At 47.9% G+C, this 19,552-nt stretch overlaps 1 protein-coding gene across 3 annotated transcripts in view; it reads right to left on the bottom strand.

Annotated features, from left to right (window-relative positions):
- UGGT1 (UDP-glucose glycoprotein glucosyltransferase 1) overlaps positions 1 to 19,552 on the bottom strand; it is a 1,185,714-nt gene that overhangs the window by 1,074,240 nt on the left and 91,922 nt on the right. For all 3 annotated transcript variants that reach the window (XM_069213734.1, XM_069213736.1, XM_069213735.1), the window contains exon 5: positions 549 to 661. In XM_069213734.1, coding sequence (XP_069069835.1) covers positions 549 to 661 — 113 coding nt within the window. The remainder of the gene's footprint in view (positions 1 to 548; positions 662 to 19,552) is intronic.

Here is a 19,552-nt window from a genome sequence, read left to right as displayed (position 1 = left end):
TGTCTTTAATGCACTTGTACTATACGTTTTCAAAAACATACACTCATTGAGGTTAGAGACAGCAAACAGTTTCAAACTATTTTTGCAATGCTCTTTGAATTATGGATTCAGTGATGCCACTTTCCACTGATTTTACAGTAAAACGCTGAACATATAATTTAAGTGAAATATATCTAAAAAGAAATAGAAATAATAAAATAAATTTTGAGCCCCGAAGAATGTAAAGAGCAGTTTTGCTTATTAGCTAACACTTCAAACAGTCTGCTCAAACAAAACCCAAATGACATTTCTCCATTCATTCAAGAGGGGGATCTTGCCGGGCACTGAAAAACAATTGGGTAAGAAGAGCCCTCCTTAGAGAAGGTTTCAAATGTGCATTATGAAAGAAAACACTTCAAAACTAGTTGACAGTCAACCACCAACTTTTTTTTTTTTTTTTTAAGTTTTAGTGCTAATTGCCAATAATCTTTAAGCAGAGATCTTCAGCTCAACTTTCCCCCTAGTCCAACTCCCAACCAAGACAAAGAACAACTATAGGCACTTCTCACCTTCCCAGAGCGGTTTGTACAAGGGACTCTAAAACATCGAAATTGCAAGTGGTCTCTCCATGAACCACAAAGAAGAAGGTGCAGCCATCCGGGGGAGGTTCATCAGCAGCCATCTGTTAAAAATGTTTATAATTTGAGTGTTACTCTAAAAGCTGACATACAACGCAACATTTCCATTGAACTTTCATTGCCCACGGCCAGTGAGCTATAAGGTGCCCACATTTAGATTAAGTAAAATACATGAGAATATTCCAACATTCGTTAACGTCTGATTTGCAACCAAATATTACATTTTTTTTTAACCTTTACACATAAGATATAACTCCAGACTTGTCTCTTTAAAAATAATTCTGAACAAATTCACTCAATCTGAAAAGGAAAACAAATGTATTTCTGAGGAGGATTACAAAGAGAAAAAAAACAAGTTCATAATTTTAAGAATGCTTTTGTATCCAGGGCGCGCACACATTTGAAATCAGGATTGTAAAGCTCTAGTGGCAAATATAGCAACAAAATGCCTTTTCCCAATGCTGCCACATTAGCATGACTACTGCACAATAATATCAAGTTCAGGGAGCCCAAGGTAAGGAGATGACAGACAGCAACCCGTAGCCTCAGTTCACCTCTTCCTACTTCCACTGCTGCGCATTAAGTCACTCCACCAGGCGTAAGCCAACTTGTTCTCAACATCGGAGAGCGCGGTCATTAATGATGCCATTTGAGATGTCATCAGCAATGTCATTAATGATGTCTTAGGACGTGTCATGAGTGATGTCATATGTGAGGCCATAAGCAGTGCATGGCAGTGTGCAAGTTAAAGTTAACGAGGTGAAATATAAAAAGTGAATTTCTGTGTTTTTTTTTGTTTATTTTAAGTTCAAATTGTTAATGGTAGAACCGACATTCATCCGATTATGATGTTACTGTAGCAAAGAACCATCTTGCCTGGCATGTTACCCCCATTTTTACTTGTATGTCAGTTTGTTTTTCCCTGTCTCACTGGGATCCTGCTAGCCAGGACCCCAGTGCATATAGTTTGTGGCCTAATGTGTGTGTTGTCATTAGTGCTTAACTGTGTCACTGAAGTTGTGCTAACCAGAACTCTAGTGCTTATGCTCTCTCTGCTTCCAAATTAGTCACTATAGTTTAGTGACTTCATATTCGAAGTCCAATTGGCACACTGGACCCCCCCTTATAAGTCCCTAGTACAGGGAGTGCAGAATTATTAGGCAAATGAGTATTTTGACCACATCATCCTCTTTATGCATGTTGTCTTACTCCAAGCTGTATAGGCTCGAAAGCCTACTACCAATTAAGCATATTAGGTGATGTGCATCTCTGTAATGAGAAGGGGTGTGGTCTAATGACATCACCACCCTATATCAGGTGTGCATAATTATTAGGCAACTTCCTTTCCTTTGGCAAAATGGGTCAAAAGAAGGACTTGACAGGCTCAGAAAAGTCAAAAATAGTGAGATATCTTGCAGAGGGATGCAGCACTCTAAAAATTGCAAAGCTTCTGAAGCGTGATCATCGAACAATCAAGCGTTTCATTCAAAATAGTCAACAGGGTCGCAAGAAGCGTGTGGAAAAACCAAGGCGCAAAATAACTGCCCATGAACTGAGAAAAGTCAAGCGTGCAGCTGCCACGATGCCACTTGCCACCAGTTTGGCCATATTTCAGAGCTGCAACATCACTGGAGTGCCCAAAAGCACAAGGTGTGCAATACTCCGAGACATGGCCAAGGTAAGAAAGGCTGAAAGACGACCACCACTGAACAAGACACACAAGCTGAAACGTCAAGACTGGGCCAAGAAATATCTCAAGACTGATTTTCTAAGGTTTTATGGACTGATGAAATGAGAGTGAGTCTTGATGGGCCAGATGGATGGGCCCGTGGCTGGATTGGTAAAGGGCAGAGAGCTCCAGTCCGACTCAGACGCCAGCAAGGTGGAGGTGGAGTACTGGTTTGGGCTGGTATCATCAAAGATGAGCTTGTGGGGCCTTTTCGGGTTGAGGATGGAGTCAAGCTCAACTCCCAGTCCTACAGCCAGTTCCTGGTAGACACCTTCTTCAAGCAGTGGTACAGGAAGAAGTCTGCATCCTTCAAGAAAAACATGGTTTTCATGCAGGACAATGCTCCATCACACGCGTCCAAGTACTCCACAGCGTGGCTGGCAAGAAAGGGTATAAAAGAAGGAAATCTAATGACATGGCCTCCTTGTTCACCTGATCTGAACCCCATTGAGAACCTGTGGTCCATCATCAAATGTGAGATTTACAAGGAGGGAAAACAGTACACCTCTCTGAACAGTGTCTGGGAGGCTGTGGTTGCTGCTGCACGCAATGTTGATGGTGAACAGATCAAAACACTGACAGAATCCATGGATGGCAGGCTTTTGAGTGTCCTTGCAAAGAAAGGTGGCTATATTGGTCACTGATTTGTTTTGTTTTTGAATGTCAGACATGTATATTTGTGAATGTTGAGATGTTATATTGGTTTCACTGGTAATAATAAATAATTGAAATGGGTATATATTTGTTTTTGGTTAAGTTGCCTAATAATTATGCACAGTAATAGTCACCTGCACACACAGATATCCCCCTAACATAGCTAAAACTAAAAACAAACTAAAAACTACTTCCAAAAATATTCAGCTTTGATATTAATGAGTTTTTTGGGTTCATTGAGAACATGGTTGTTGTTCAATAATAAAATTAATCCTCAAAAATACAACTTGCCTAATAATTCTGCACTCCCTGTATATGGTACCTAGGTACCCAGGGGCGTGGGGTTCCAGGAGATCCTTATGGGCTACAGCATTTCTTTTGCCACCCATAAGGAGCTCAGACAAACCCTTCTTCAGGACAGCCATTGCAGCCTGCCTGAAATAGTGCACACACTATTTCACAGCCATTTTCACTGCACATAAGTAACCTGCATGTCTAATCTTCATTTACTGAAGGCTAGGTGCAAAGTTACTAAGTGTGAGGACACCCTTGCACTAGCAAAGGTGCCCCCACGCTGCCCAGGGCCTATTCCCCAGACTTCGTGAGTGCAGGGATACCATTACACGTGTGCACTACATAGAGGTCAATACCTATATGTAGCTTCACAATGTTAACTCCGAATATGGCCATGTAACATGTCTAAGATCATGGAATTGTCCCCCACATGCCAAATCTGGTATTGGGGTGCCAATCCCATGCATCCCCGGGTCTCCAGCATGGACCCCGGGTACTGTAAAAGCAGCTCTCTGGGGTTTTCACTGCAACTACCGCTGCTGTCAACCCACAGACAGGCTTCTGCTCTCCTGGGGTCTGGGCAGCCCAGTCCCAGGAAGGCAGAACAAAGGATTTCCGGTGAGAGAGGGTGTTCTACCCTCTCTCTTTGGAAAAGGTGTTAAGGGCCTGAGAGGAGTAGCCTCTCAAGGCCTCTGGAAATGCTTTGAAGGGGACGTATGGTGCCCTCCTTGCATAAACCAGTCTACACCGGTTCAGGGAACCCTCAGCCCTGCTCTGGCGCACAACTGGACTAAGGAAAGGGGAATGACCACTCCCCTGTCCATCACCACCCCAGGGGTGGTGCCCAAAGCTCCTCCAGTGTGTCCCAGACCTCTGCCATCTTGAATCCAGAGGTGTGAAGGCACAATGGAGGGATCTAAGTGGCCAGTGCCAGCAGGTGACTTCAGAGACCCCTCCTGATAGGTGCTTACCTGACAAGGTGGCCAAACCTCCCCTGAGGGCTATTTAGGGTCTGTCCTGTGGATGTTTCCTCAGATAACGATTTGTAAGAGCTCACCAGAGTTCCTTTGCATCTCCCTCTTCGAATTCTGCCAAGGATCAGCTGCTGACTGCTCAAGGACACCTGCAAAACTGCAACAAAGTAGCAAGAAGACTACCAGTGACATTGTAGCGCCTAATACTGCTGGCTTTCTCGACTGTTTCTTGGTGGTGCATGCTCTGAGGGCTGTCTGCCTTCACGCTGCACTGGAAGCCAAGAAGAACTCTCCTGTGGGTTGACGGAGTCTTCCCCCTGCTAACGCAGGCACCAAACTTCAGCTTCATCGGTCCTCGGGGTCCCTTCTCATCGTGACGAGTGTGGTCCCTGGAACACAGGTGATGGATCCAAGTGACCCCGACAGTCCAGTGGTCCATCTGTTTAAATTTGGAGGTGGTAAGTCCTTGTCTCCCCTCGCCAGACAGTAATCTTGTGTACTGCGTGAACTACAGCTGCTAGGGCTTCTGTGCACTTTTGCGAGGAATTCTTCGTGTACAGCACAGCCCAGGTCCTCAGCACTCCGCCCTGCATTGCTCAACTCGCCAAGTTGAACACCGGCTTGTGGGAACCTCTTTTGTACTGTTGAGACAACCGCCGTGCTCAGTTTTCTTGAACCCGTGTTCAAGTACTTCTGCGGGTGCTGCCTTCTTCTGCGTAGGCTCTGTGTTGCTGAGGGCCCCCTCTGTCTCCTCTTCCAAGTGGCGACCTCCTGGTCCGTCCTGGGCCCAGGCAGCACCCATTTTCTTCAACCACGACCTTTGCAGCTAGCAAGGCTTGTTTGCGGTCTTACTCCAAAGAAACAACTCTGCATCCTCCAGCATTCTGTGGGACATCTTCTGTGCAAAAGAGAAGTTCCTGGCATCTTCCGTTCTTGCAGAATCTTCAGCTTCTTCCACCCAGAGGAAGCCATTTTGCACCTTCATCCAGGGTTTAGTGGGCTCCTGACCCCCCCCCCTCCCCGGACACTTTTGTGACTCTTGGACTTGGTCCCCTTCCTTTACAGGTCCTCAAGTCCAGGAATCCGTCTTCAGTGCTTTGCAGTCTGTTGTGGTCTTTGCAGAATCTACTATCACAACTTTAGTGTGTTTCTGGGGGGGTAGGGTCACTTTACTCCTACTTTTCAAGGTCTTGGGGTGGGGTATCTTGGACACCCTTAGTGTTTTCTTCCACTCCCAGCGACCCTCTACACATTACACTAGGCCAGGGGTCCCTGAGTGGTTGGCATTCCACTTTCTTAGTATTATGGTTTGTGTTGCCCCTAAGCCTATTGCATCCTATTGTATTCTACAGTGTTTGCAGTACTTTTGTAACTGTTTTTTTTACCTGATTTTGGTTTGTGTGTATATTTTGTGTATTTTAATTACCTCCTAAGGGAGTATATCCTCAGATATTTTTGGCACATTGTCACTAAAATAAAGTACCTTTATTTTTAGTAACTCGGAGTATTGTGATTCTTATGATATAGTGCTATAAGTGGTATAGTAGGAGCTTTGCATGTCTCCTAGTTCAGCCTAAGCTGCTCTGCTATAGCTATCTCTATCAGCCTAAGATGCAAGAACACTACTAATAAGGGATAACTGGACCTGGCACAAGGTGCAAGTACCATCAGGTACCCACTATAAGCCAGGCCAGCCTCCTACAGTTACTTTAACCTTTGGTGCTTTTATTCTTTACAAGGAATTTGTAAGGTTTAAAAAAATAATATTGTTTTAAAAAGTACGTAAATGCAAGCCACTGTAGCCAACACCTCCCCATACAGCCAACCCCAAGCTGCATGCAGTCTTTAGTCATGCGCAGTAGGTGTTTGGCCATAGGGCCTGGACCTCTGCACTACACCCTCAGGGGTCATTTTTTTTTTTCTTAAAAGGGAGGGGAGGGGGGAGGTGCAGGACCCCCTCCTCTTCAAGTTATAAGCCCTGTGCACCCAAGCCCCCAGGGTCACTTATTTAAATAAAGGGGAAAGGGGCTGTGCTGCCACCCGCCCCAAGTATTGTTAGGCTCTGGGGACCCCATCCCCCCCGATTTTGGACCCGGGGACCCCATCCCTGGGGCCCAGCACCATTTTAAAGGGGAAGCATCACAAGAGTCCCCATCCTCGGCCCAGTTTTGGCCCTGGAGGCCCTATCCCCCAGGGCCTGTCACTGTTAAGGTGTTGGTGCCCTGTTGCCCCACCGGATACCCACCATGTACTCGTTGGGGGCTAATAACACTGCTCCTTGCGGGCGAGAATAATATTTATATCTGTTTTCCTGCCTGCTTCATTGCGGAATGGAAACAGATCTAAAGCCCGCTCCAAGCAAACAGGAGCATTTGTAAAGCTCCCGCCAGCTGAGAGTGGGCTTGGTGCTTGATACACTTGGTGGGAGATTTAATAAAGCTCCCGCCAAGCAACAGCAAATAGAGGTTTCTCTGCCCATGCTGATGCAGGCAGGGAAAAAGATATGTCCCAAGGTGGGCACCCCAGGACATAGCCTGTGAGCCAGCCCTGGAGGTGTGGTCCCCAGGGCCATTGATAGTTTTGGGGGGTAGGGGGCTTCATTCCCCCCCCCCCTTGCTCTCTTAAAGGAATCAGCCCCAGGGATCGGCTCCCCAGGGTCTTTTCAGGCTCCGGTAGGTGTGAGGGTGCATAGTCCCCTCCCCATATTGTGTATTTTCAGCAATGGGGATGGCCTGCGAGCGCTGGGCAGCCCCCTCCCCATGAAAAATTAAATAATGTTGCCCAGGTGTGGGCTGCCTGGGGCCCTCTCAAGGCTCATGGTGGGGGGGGGGGGGAGGGATTTTGAAATGGGATTACGCAGCTCCCCTCCACTTCATGAACACAGCCCCAGGGGTAGGCTGCCTGAGGCATTAAAAATGTAAATGCGCCATGGCTGCTATTTTTTGTTTCTGATCCCACAAGAGTCTTAAGGGATTGCTGCAATTTTTGCTGTTTTTTGTTGTTTTTTTGACCCTGGAACCTAGGGGATTAGGGCATCCCACCCTGTCCCAATGTATTTTTTTTTAAAGAACTTCAGGACAGGAGACTAAGTACCAGAGTCCTGTAACTGATGCCAGCAGCATTTTTCTCATGTTGCTGGCAGCCAATAAGACCGCTCTGTCTTGTGGAAGTCTCACTCCCGAAGGTACAAGGTGACCCAAGGGAAGAAAACTGTTACTTACCCAGTAAGCATCTATTTGTGGCACATAGTGCAGTAGATTCACATGCTAAGCAGAAGTCTGTCATCTAGTGTTGGGCTCGAAAGTGTGCAAGTTGTTTTTCTTTGAAAAAGTATTTGGAGTCACGAGGTATAGCAACGCAATACGCAATAAGCTTGGCCCTCAACTCCATTGTTCAATTGTTTTCTGCTTGGCATGCAAGGATGGAGTATAAAGGAAGATGTATCCTAATGAGGTGACCATGTGAAAATAAGGTAATGTTTAATGTTGATAATTTCAGCCAAGACAGGTTTCCGGGAAGGTAGGCGCATGTGAATCTACAGCATTACAAGCCACAAAAGGATGCTTACTGGGTAAGTCGCATCTTCCGTTTGAGGGCATGTGTGGCTGTAAATACACATACTTAGCATACACTCTAAAGCAGCTTTCCTCCTAAAGCGATAGCTAATTTGTGTTGGTTGCATTTCTATGAAATAAAGTTCTGAGAACTGCTTGATCCTCATTAGCTTGCTAATGGACCATAACATCAACACAGTAATGTTTTGTAAATGTGTGTGGTGTGGTCCATGTAGCTGCTTTACATGCCAGCAATGGGTATATTCCCTAAGTATGCCATGGATTCTCCCTTTTTGCAGTGGAGTTAGCTTTTGTGGGGAATAGGTAGAATTCATTTGGCTTTAGCATACCAAGTCTGGATAAATTTTAAAATCCAACATGAAATAGTTGATTTAGAAATTGGCCTTCCTTTATGTAGGTTAGAGAATGCATCAAAAAGTTGTTGTGTTTTCCTAAATGACTGAGTTCTGTTAACATAATACATAACGGCTTGTTTTACGTACAGTGTGTATAAAGCTCTTTCTGCAACTGAGTCAGGTTAGGGCAAGAATACTGGTAACTCAATAGATTGATTTAAGTTTAAGTGGAACTGAGAAACCACTTTTCATAGGAAATTAGGGTTGGTACATAGTACTACTATGTCCTTATGCATCTGGAAGAATGGTTCTTTTAAAGTTAATGCCTGAAGTTCACGGACACACCGGAGTGAAGTGATAGCCATAATATATGTGACTTTCCAAGATAGGAACTGAAGGGGACATATGCGAAGAGGTTCAAATGGGGGACCCATTAACCTGGTTAGCACAATGTTGAGATTCCAAGCAGTGGTCGGAGGGACCCTTTGTGGCATAACTCTTGAGGCCCTCTAGAAAAGCTCTGAACACAGGATTTTTAAATATGGAGTTCTGTTCTGTATTTTGCAGACACGCGACTGCTGCCAGCTGTAGCCTTAGGCAATAAATGCTACTCCAGAGGTGTGTAAATGTAGTAGGTAGCAGACAATTTTTTGAGCATTAGCAATTAAAAGGATCAATATGTTTTGAATGGCAATAGTGAACAAAACGGTTCCACTTTGCTGCGTAACAAGTAGTGGGTCTTCTTTCTTCCTTAAGAATATCTATACACTGATGAGGTAGATTTAAATATCCAAACTCTAAGACCTCAGGAGCCAAATCGCAAAATTGAGAGATCTGCTTGGATGCCTTACTGCTCTCTGGTTTTGGGTTAGATGGTCCTGCCGGTTGGGAAATACCTGGTGTACAACTACTGAGAGTTCCAGTAGTGTGGTGAACCATTGTTGTCTGGCCCATGTGGGAACCACCATGATGGGGGTTAGAGATGTCTGCCCAAGTTTGTGAATCACAAAAGGAAGCAGTGGGAGAGGTGGAAAGCATAATATCCCTGACCAACTCCTCCATTTTTTTTCAGAAATCTGTTTATTATTTTTCAGCGTGTTGTAACAATTTGACTTACATCAACATTAGGATAACAAAATTGTGCAATTATTAGTCAATTGAATAAGCACAACTGTCAAAGGTAAGCATTGGAACGGCTGACAGCTAGGCCTCCAGTCAGACTGTTTAACCGTACACTACCAGAGCTTGCATAGAACAAGATTGACTAACATACGAACTCTAAAGAAATAAGTCCATACACTGAAATCTTGAAACCCATGAATAATTTGAAAGACAGCCAATATCACAGTGCCACTTTAAACCGCACATGAAAATCATCTTATTCGTACAACGTTATGCTTGCAGGCATTTATCTTTAAGCAAACCACAGATGACAACAAGAACATGAACGAACTGTGGAGGACTGTTTCTACGATCAATAGGTTGTGATTGAAGCGTGTCGCCGTGGGCACGGGGATCCTACCGTTCCAACCATTCGTACCGGTATAGGGCGGAAACGCATGCAGGCCACATACACCCATCACCCAGATAAGCTTCAGCCACATCTCCAGAACTGAGGCTGGACCGGTCGCTCAGGCTCCGGCATCCGCCTCCTCTCACTCCCACGCCGGGAGCAGGTGCGCACTCATTTCGGGAGTCAGACCAATTCCTCCACATCCGAGCCCTGCCCCAGACCTCGCATGCATGCCAGGATCGCTTCCCAGCTATCTGATAACAGATGGATGCGCAGCCCCAGCGCATCCTCCCTTTCTAACGCCACTCCCTTCGCACTTGCCCAAACCTCAAATTAATATTTCCAGGCCCGCTCAGCTGGTGGGTCGGGTGACTTGCACCAGCGGGTTATCAGTCTCCTGGTCGTTATCAAGCCCAGATCCAGAAATCTTGCTGCAGCTCTATGCCGCGTGCCCCTAGGAAAGAGGCCCAGCACACAAGTCTCCCAGGTGAACAGAACTGAGCGCGACGTGCACTCCGACAGGCAACCTACCACCGCCCTCCAGTAGCGGTGCAAGGCTGGACAGGACCAGAGTATATGAATCATGTCTGCGTCAATGTGGGAACAACGGGGACAGGCTGGATCGCGACGAGCAAAATATCGGTTTACTCGAACTGGAGTGGAGGTATGCCCTATGAATGATATAGAATTGGATCAAACGGAATCTGGAGTTATGGGGTACATTAACATGGCCGGAGAGAGCAGATTTCCATTGCGTGTCTGTGAATGGGGTGGTCGCATCTCCGTCCCAAGCCGCACGCAGTGTATCGCATTCTAGGGCTGTGTGCAAGCGCAGCGCTTCAGTAAAACATCTAATCAGGTGCCGTCCCTGCCCCATCACCTGTATGTACTGTACCAACAGATGCGTGGGACGAGCAATCGACAAGTCGCCCCACCTAGATGTTAAAGACTTCAGCAGTGAATTATACAGCAGAAATTGTCCTGCAGGAAGGCCCAACTCCTGTACCAACACAGGAAACTATATCATTTTACCATCCTCATAGAGGTCGCCCAGTGTATACAGCTCTGCCGCATGCCATGCACGCAGCTCGGGCCCAACGTAACTTTAGAGCCACAGGGAGTGCCCAGCAACACCAATGCTGGAGCAAATGGGACTGTCCCCCAAGCAAGGCGCAGGGACCTACGGTAACAGCTAAAAGCTACCTTAAGGAATAACTGTCTCGGCAACGTCACACGTGCTTATGGGTGAAATAAATGTGACACTTGCAAGAGGGACCAAGGGCCCTCCGTGGTTGCCGTGTCAGTGAGATGCAGGCCCGCCAGCCATATGGATACCCATTAGAGCTGAGAGGCCAAATAGTAATGCTCCAGATTAGGGACCGACAGGTCGTCCCTCTCCAGCGGTAAATACAGTTTTCTTAGCGCAACCCTGCAACATCCCCCATTCCAAATAAAGTCCCTCAATGTAGACTCCAGACTCTTGAAGAAACTAGGAGGGATATAGTGCGGGATGTTGGTAAAGTAATATAATAGGTGTGGCAGGACTATCATTTTTAGCAGCGCTATCCTACCTGCCACCGACAGCAGCATCAGCATCTTCCTAAAAGCCATCTGGGATTTAATTGAGGACACCGCCCTCTTAAGATTTCCATCAATTAGGTCTCCCTCATGATGTTAAATGCGGATATCTAGATATCGGAATGTGTGGGGTTGCCAAGGAACCGTACTTCCAGAGAAACAAAGCTCTGGGTTTGAAAGCGCGGGGTCATAGGGGAAAAGGCATGATTTGGACCAATTAACCCTGAGGCCAGACAACGAGGCAAACTGTTGGAACAGGGTCCCAACTTCTGAGGGGATTCGCAAAATATCCCTGAAATATAACAGAAGGTCATCAGCACATAGCGATATCATGTGCAGGCTATACCCCAGGGGAATACCCCAACCAGAGCCCCTGGCACGCAAAACTGCTGCCAGTGGCTCCATTGCAAGGGAGAACAGCAGAGGGGAAAGGGGGCAACCCTGCCTTGTACCCCTACATACATTGACTGACTGATATAATGCGCCCCATCTTAACCCGGACCCAAGGTTTAGTATACAGGGAGTGCAGAATTATTAGGCAAATGAGTATTTTGACCACATCATCCTCTTTATGCATGTTGTCTTACTCCAAGCTGTATAGGCTCGAAAGCCTACTACCAATTAAGCATATTAGGTGATGTGCATCTCTGTAATGAGAAGGGGGGTGGTCTAATGACATCAACACCCTATATCAGGTGTGCATAATTATTAGGCAACTTCCTTTCCTTTGGCAAAATGGGTCAAATGAAGGACTTGACAGGCTCAGAAAAGTCAAAAATAGTGAGATATCTTCCAGAGGGATGCAGCATTCTTAAAATTGCAAAGCTTCTGAAGCGTGATCATTGAACAATCAAGCGTTTCATTCAAAATAGTCAACAGGGTCGCAAGAAGCGTGTGGAAAAACCAAGGCGCAAAATAACTGCCCATGAACTGAGAAAAGTCAAGCGTGCAGCTGCCACGATGCCACTTGCCACCAGTTTGGCCATATTTCAGAGCTGCAACATCACTGGAGTGCCCAAAAGCACAAGGTGTGCAATACTCAGAGACATGGCCAAGGTAAGAAAGGCTGAAAGACGACCACCACTGAACAAGACACACAAGCTGAAACGTCAAGACTGGGCCAAGAAATATCTCAAGACTGATTTTTCTAAGGTTTTATGGACTGATGAAATGAGAGTGAGTCTTGATGGGCCAGATGGATGGGCCCGTGGCTGGATTGGTAAAGGGCAGAGAGCTCCAGTCCGACTCAGACGCCAGCAAGGTGGAGGTGGAGTACTGGTTTGGGCTGGTATCATCAAAGATGAGCTTGTGGGGCCTTTTCGGGTTGAGGATGGAGTCAAGCTCAACTCCCAGTTCTACTGCCAGTTCCTGGAAGACACCTTCTTCAAGCAGTGGTACAGGAAGAAGTCTGCATCCTTCAAGAAAAACATGATTCTCATGCAGGACAATGCTCCATCACACGCGTCCAAGTACTCCACAGCGTGGCTGGCAAGAAAGGGTATAAAAGAAGGAGATCTAATGACATGGCCTCCTTGTTCACCTGATCTGAACCCCATTGAGAACCTGTGGTCCATCATCAAATGTGAGATTTACAAGGAGGGAAAACAGTACACCTCTCTGAACAGTGTCTGGGAGGCTGTGGTTGCTGCTGCACGCAATGTTGATGGTGAACAGATCAAAACACTGACAGAATCCATGGATGGCAGGCTTTTGAGTGTCCTTGCAAAGAAAGGTGGCTATATTGGTCACTGATTTGTTTTTGTTTTTGTTTTGTTTTTCAATGTCAGAAATGTATATTTGTGAATGTTGAGATGTTATATTGGTTTCACTGGTAATAATAAATAATTGAAATGGGTATATATTTATTTTTTGTTAAGTTGCCTAATAATTATGCACAGTAATAGTCACCTGCACACACAGATATCCCCCTAACATAGCTAAAACTAAAAACAAACTAAAAACTACTTCCAAAAATATTCAGCTTTGATATTAATGAGTTTTTTGGCTTCATTGAGAACATGGTTGTTGTTCAATAATAAAATTAATCCTCAAAAATACAACTTGCCTAATAATTCTGCACTCCCTGTATAGCAGTTTAACCATACGAATAAAGAGGGGCCAATGCAGAACCGCTGCAAGACCCTGAAAAGGTAAGGCCAATTTAAGGAATCAAAGGCCTTCTCCAGGTCAAGGACAAGACTACCCGCTCAAAGCCAGTCTTGCCTCGCGTAATGCATGACACGGAACAGTCGTCTGATATTGTACGACGTATCTCACGCCGGTACAAACACATTTTGGTCTGGATGCACCAGGTCCGGCGTTATAGGCGCTAGACGCATTTCAAGGATTTTGGCGAATATTTTATAGTCCGTGTTGAGCATAGCTAGAGGGCGGTACGAGCCCAGTTCTGCCGGATGTTTGTCAGGCTTGGGAAGGGACACAAGCACCGCCTCACCCTGAGATGCCGTCAAATATCCCCTCTCTACCGCCTCCTCATAGACGTGGAGAAGCTTGGGTGCAAGGATTAAGGTAGACGCCTTGTAAAAGTCGGTCGGTAGACCATCTGGACCCGGCGTCTTGCCAGACGCTAGCTCGCGGATGCTGGCCTGTAGCTCAGTAAGGTCAAGAGGCTTCTCCAGCGCACTCCCCTGGTCAGCCGTCAGACATGGGAGCTCTACCCCGGAGAGAAACTCGTCATATGACTGTTCAGGGGAAACCACGACTGAGGCACACAGTGCCTTGTAGTGCTGCGTAAACGCAGAATTTATTTCCCCAGGTGTATGCAGCAGGCGACCAGTCTCCGAGCGAACCTCCATAATCGGGCCATGATCGTGATCACCTCTAATCAACCGAGCCAGAAGTCTGCCTGACTTATCTGCGGAAGCGTGCGTTCTCGCTGAGTGAGCAGCATAATTCAAGCGACGCAGACGCTCAAGTAGAGATAAACGCTCGGCACGGGCCTTGGATAACAACGCCACCCCTGCGGGACTACGGGGAGCCTCCCGCTCTGGGCGCAGCGATTCTTGCTCCATATGAGCAAGGTCCTGCTCAATTGAGCGCCTCAAATTCCACTGAGTCCCCATGCAATGACCACGGATGAAGACTTTGAAGGCGTCCCACTCCATCAGGCCCGTAGAGGCATTACTGTTATTGTGCTAAAACAAAATGCAGGCATCGCCACTCCTAGTGATTCTTTAAAGGCAGCATCCTCCAGGAGTTCAGGTCTGAGCCTCCAGGTAGGGACAGCTGAAGGGGAGACATCCCAGCCCAAACGTACTATCTGTGGGTTGTGGTCTGAGTGCGTGCGTCCCAGATAGAATACTTTGCACGCAAAATCTGAGGACTATTGAGTCGCCCATGCAGAGAGTGCGGAGCAGAGTAATATGAGTAAACTCTGTCTGCAGCATTTTGCTGCCGACATATATCTATTAGGTGCCAGTGTTGGGTCCAGTTGACCAATCCACGAGCAGCTGCCACAGTAGGTGATTTACTTTGACTGACTGATATAATGCGCCCCATCTTAACCCGGACCAGTAGATTGACAGTAGGAACAATCTAAGTCAATATCTAGTACACTATTGAAGTCCCCTCCCAGTAACCAGGGGTAGTCGCTCCAACCCGATAGCTGACGGGACAGAGTGCGCAGAAAGAAAGTTTGATCTACATTTGGGGCTTATATAGAGCCCAGCACTATGGCCCGACCCGCAAGTCGCCCACGGACCAGGGCAAATCTCCCTTGTGGATCTATGATCTGGTCCTCCGCTACAAAGAGGACACCCAATTTAATCCAGATCAGGGCACCCCTAGCATAAGTGGAGTGGCCTGTAGCATATAATTACCCTCTACAGCGCCACTGCAAGCGAGGGAGCTCTGATAGCGCCAAGTGGGTCTCCTGCAAGAAGGCAAGGTGGACTGAGTGCCTTCTAAGATATGAATATATGGAGAACCTGCGCCTAGGCATGTGTATGCCATGCACATTCCAAGTGAGCGAAATATATGAAGACATGGCGGCCTTAGTTCAGCATGCCCGCATACTACCTGTCCCGCCCTTAAGCCTAATACTGCGCGCACAACAGCAGACTCCCAGCGCCCAGTCCGACAACCCAAGTAGAGCCTCCAATATAACCAGAACAAAACCCATACCATCAGAGCAGATGAACAATGGGTCTCTGCCCAAACCCAGCAACTTGAACATTCAACAACATAATCACACATGATAATTCTCAGATCGTAGGAGAGTGGGATAGGCCAGATCTCACAGGGAAACAAGCGAGCACGGAACCAGTCGTCCCGGCAACAGTGGGAAACAGAGGCGGGGGGGGCAGCAGCAGGCTGGGCCTTTAAGCTGTGATCTGAGACAACCACAACACCAGTAAAAACTGCAGTCTGCCTATATAACATCTCATGCCTGGCAGTCGGGCCATCAGTCGGTACACACTAAGCAACATGCCAACTCTGTAAACTAGGCTCTCCTTTTACATCAACAAAGAGTTACATAATTTCCGGACTATCAAAATATGCCCCTACAGGGCCTAGAAAAGGTCGTCCGCAGTGGCAGGAGTCACAGTCTGGCATTCCGGAAAACCCAACTCCGAAAGCCAGACCACCCCTGCTACGGCCACACCTCACCCGGCCGCACCTCCTCTTTGACGCAGGCGGGTTCCTCTCCGCCTCGCAGCCCGAAATGTGTTCGGTTGACTCCAGCCAGTCCCACGCCACCTCTGGTGTGGTGAAGAAGCGAGATTTATTCTCGGCTATGATGCAGAGCTTGGCTGGGAATAGTAGAGAGTACTCCAGGTGCAGCGCCCAGAGTCTATACTTCAAGGGCAGGTAGGAGGCCCGGTCCCGCTGTACCGCCAAAGTGTAGTCAACAACATTATTTGCGCATCGTCCACTCAAGGCGGCGGGGAGGATCTCACAGTTTTGAGAATATCTCGATCCGCATAATGGAGCGAGCGGATTATAAAGGGCCTGGGCCGCGTAGCAATTCGATGAGCCCGTTCCACCTAAAAAAAGGGGGTCAGTGTACCATCCGGCACTAGCCCCTTCAGCCAGTTCTTGGAGTAGGCCACTGCCTTCCGGCCCTCAGCACCCTCTGGCAAACCAACCACTCTTGTGTTGTTCCGCCTGGTGCGGCCCTCCGCATCCTCCACACGGCACTCAAGTTTCACCACATGTGCTAGAGCATCCTCCATTTAGGCCTCCAAGCGAGACGGCGCCGGCTCATCCACTCTCGCCTCTATCATACCGGTCTTGTCCGCCAGGTTGCGGTGGTCAGCGTGTAGCAGGACAAGGTCACTGGCCACCTTGTCAATCTTGGCTTCTAGAGATGTAGGAGCGAGCTCCAGCGAGTCGCCGATGCACTCCACCTCTGCCAGCAAAGCATCCAGCTTTTGGCTGTCCTGCGCCATGGCGTTCTGCGACCTTCCGGCTCCAGTGCCAGAGCAAAGGCGTCCCGTCCCCGCCATGACCAAAGTCTATCTGTGCTCCAGTTGGCACCACTCCACTCACCGAACGACTCGCCGCCAGCGACGTAAGCTAAAAGTCCACCAGTGTGCCCAACCAGCTCAGGGGGGCCAGGGCAGGAGATCAGTGTAGCAAATGCATCAGTCGCGCAGTAGTGCAGGTCCTACAAGTAAGTCCCTGGGCCCTCTCAATCAGCCACAACGATGGCACAACTGCCCAGCACCGTGAGCCAGCGGGAATCGACTCTTCGCCACCAGCTGCGCAACCAGTAGCAAGTCCGCCGTCAGATCGCTAGAAGGCCGGGGCCGGTTGCTTATGCCACCAGGACGGCGCCGCGCAGCAGCACGAGCAGCCCAACCTAGGATTTGCTCGCAGCCTGCCTCCTTCCACCTGCCACCGGGTCTCCGATCACCAGCTCCGGGTCCAAGGCACCCCAGGTAACTTCCCAGGCAGGGGCAGACAACTCAATCCAGGCCGCGTGGCTGGGAGGCCCGGCTCTTCCCTACGGCACCTCAGCGCCCAGAGCGGGAGGCCGATTCCCTCCTCCGCACTCCTCTCAGCTCCACAGACTCTGTTGCTGCTTTGAAGGAGCACTGGCCCCCTAGGCGCCCCCCTCAAGCAGGCTCCAGCGGGCAAGCCCCAAGGCGCCTTGATAACGCGCCACTGCAAGGACGCACCCGCCGTTCAGAGTCTGGCAGACCGTGGACCCCCGTGGGCCCAGCGCCTCACCGCTCCGTGCCGCCTCCAGGAGCCGGCGCCCAGGATCGCCACGACCCAGGGCGCCACAGCAGGTCAGCACCCCCTCCAATTGGGTGCCGCCGGCACGTAAACCCCAGTTTGCCGCCGGATGAGCTGGGCGAGACGCAGCGCTCACTTAGCTCTCGTCCGCCATGATCGTTGGCTTGGCCACGCCCCCATGACCAACTCCTCCATAGTGCAACGCACCTGCATGGCAGTGTGGGAACCTGGAGGCAAAGTTTGGGCATTTGGTGTTCTCTGCCATGGTGAATAGATCTATGTCTTGGTGACTCCATTGTTAGAAGAATGGGCTGAGAACTTGTGAGTTATGCTCACCCTCATGGAATTGCTGTCATCTCCTGCTAAGGAAATCTGCCAAGTTGTTGTCCACCCCCACTATGGACTCAGCTAAAAGGTGAACATTGTGTTTGAGAGCGTATCTCCAGATGATCTGGGCTAGTTGAGTTAGCAAGATGACCAGGTTCCCCTCCTGTGTTTGCAGATAATACATGGCAGTTATTTTGTCTGTTTTGATGAGAATCACTTTGCCCTTGAGGTTAGAAAGGAACGCTTTCACACCTAGATGAATAGATAACAGCCTTAGGTGACTTGATATGAAGATGAGCTTGATTGAGTGTCCAAAGTCCCTGCATAGTCATCTCCTGTGAATGCGCTGCCCAACCCGTAAGTGATGAGTCGGTTATGGTTCTCTGCTGACTGGGTCCAGAAAAGTCCGTCCCTTTAGAGGATTGTTAGAATTCCAACATTGCAGAGAGTGACATGCTTGACGGCTGATAAACACTAGATCTTCCAGCTGACTTTGCTTGAGACCATTGATGAGCTAAGCATTCTTGCAACAGGCCAATATTGAGGCGGGCATGAGAAGCTATGACCATGCATGATGCCATGAGATGTATAATAGTTCTCACTGTTACAGGCTGGTGAAGCTGAAACTGTGAAAATGGAGTTTGGAGGGAATGAATCCTTGCTGTATTTGTGTAGACTAAGCCCCTGTGCGAGTTCACAATGGCTCCCAGGTAAGATTTCATCTGGAGTGGTTGCAGGGGAGATTTGGCTGCATGGATTGTGAAACCTAGTTGGTGAAGTAGGTTTATGGTCGTTTGAGTGTGATGAAAACACTTCTGATGGGTTGTGCTCTTGATATGCCAGTTGTCCAGATAAGAGAAAACATCTGTTTTCCTGTAGGAGGCTGGCCTGGTTTGTAGTGGGTACCCTAGGTACTTAGACCCTATACCAGGTCCAGTTATCCCTTATTAGCGAAATGTAGGCAGTGTTCTAGCAGCTTAGGCTGTCTAGAGGTAGCTGTAGCAGAGCAGCTTAGGCTGAACTAGGAGACATGCAAAGCTCCTACAATACCAGTTTAGTTACACAGTACTTATACACAATAAAAGACAATACTCAGTGTTAACAAAAATAAAGGTACTTTATTTTAGTGACACAAGGCCAAAAATATCTTAGAGGCAATACTCCTTCTGGAGGTAAGTATTATACACAATATATACAGTAGAGACCAAATCAGGTAAGTAAATAGTCATAGAATAGTGCAAACAGTAGAAAATACAATAGAATGTAATAGGCCTAGGGGGCAACACAAACCATATACTAAGAAAGCGGGATGCAAACCAAGAATTCCCCCCTAGGCAAGTGTAGTGTATAGAGGGGCTCTGGGAGTGTAAGAGAACACCAAAGGTTAGTAAAATAACCCACCCCAGAGCCCAGGAAAGTAGGAGTAAAGTACTGCAAGTTTACTCAGGACACACTACAAGTCGTGATAAGAGTTATTGCAAGAATCAAGCAAGACTACAAGCAACAAATGGTGGATTCCTGGACATGAAGACCTGTGAAGAGAGGAGACCAAATCCCGAAGTCGCAGAAGATTCCAGGAAGGACAAGAGCCCCTGCCAACCTAGAAGATGGTGCAAAAGAGGATTCTCTGGTTAGGAGTCGTCTGCAGAAGAGCACCAAAGAAGATGGCTGCGGGTTCCTGCGTGGTGCAGGAGATGTCCCACATCGAGAAGTTGGATGCAGGTTGCTTGTGTCACTGGATTCGTCCAACAA

This window comes from Pleurodeles waltl, chromosome 11 (assembly GCF_031143425.1).
Source record: "Pleurodeles waltl isolate 20211129_DDA chromosome 11, aPleWal1.hap1.20221129, whole genome shotgun sequence".
In the NCBI taxonomy this organism is placed as follows: Eukaryota; Metazoa; Chordata; class Amphibia; order Caudata; family Salamandridae; genus Pleurodeles; species Pleurodeles waltl.
The sequence above is the reverse complement of the archived record's forward strand: the minus strand, read 5'-3'. Positions and strand labels throughout refer to the sequence as shown.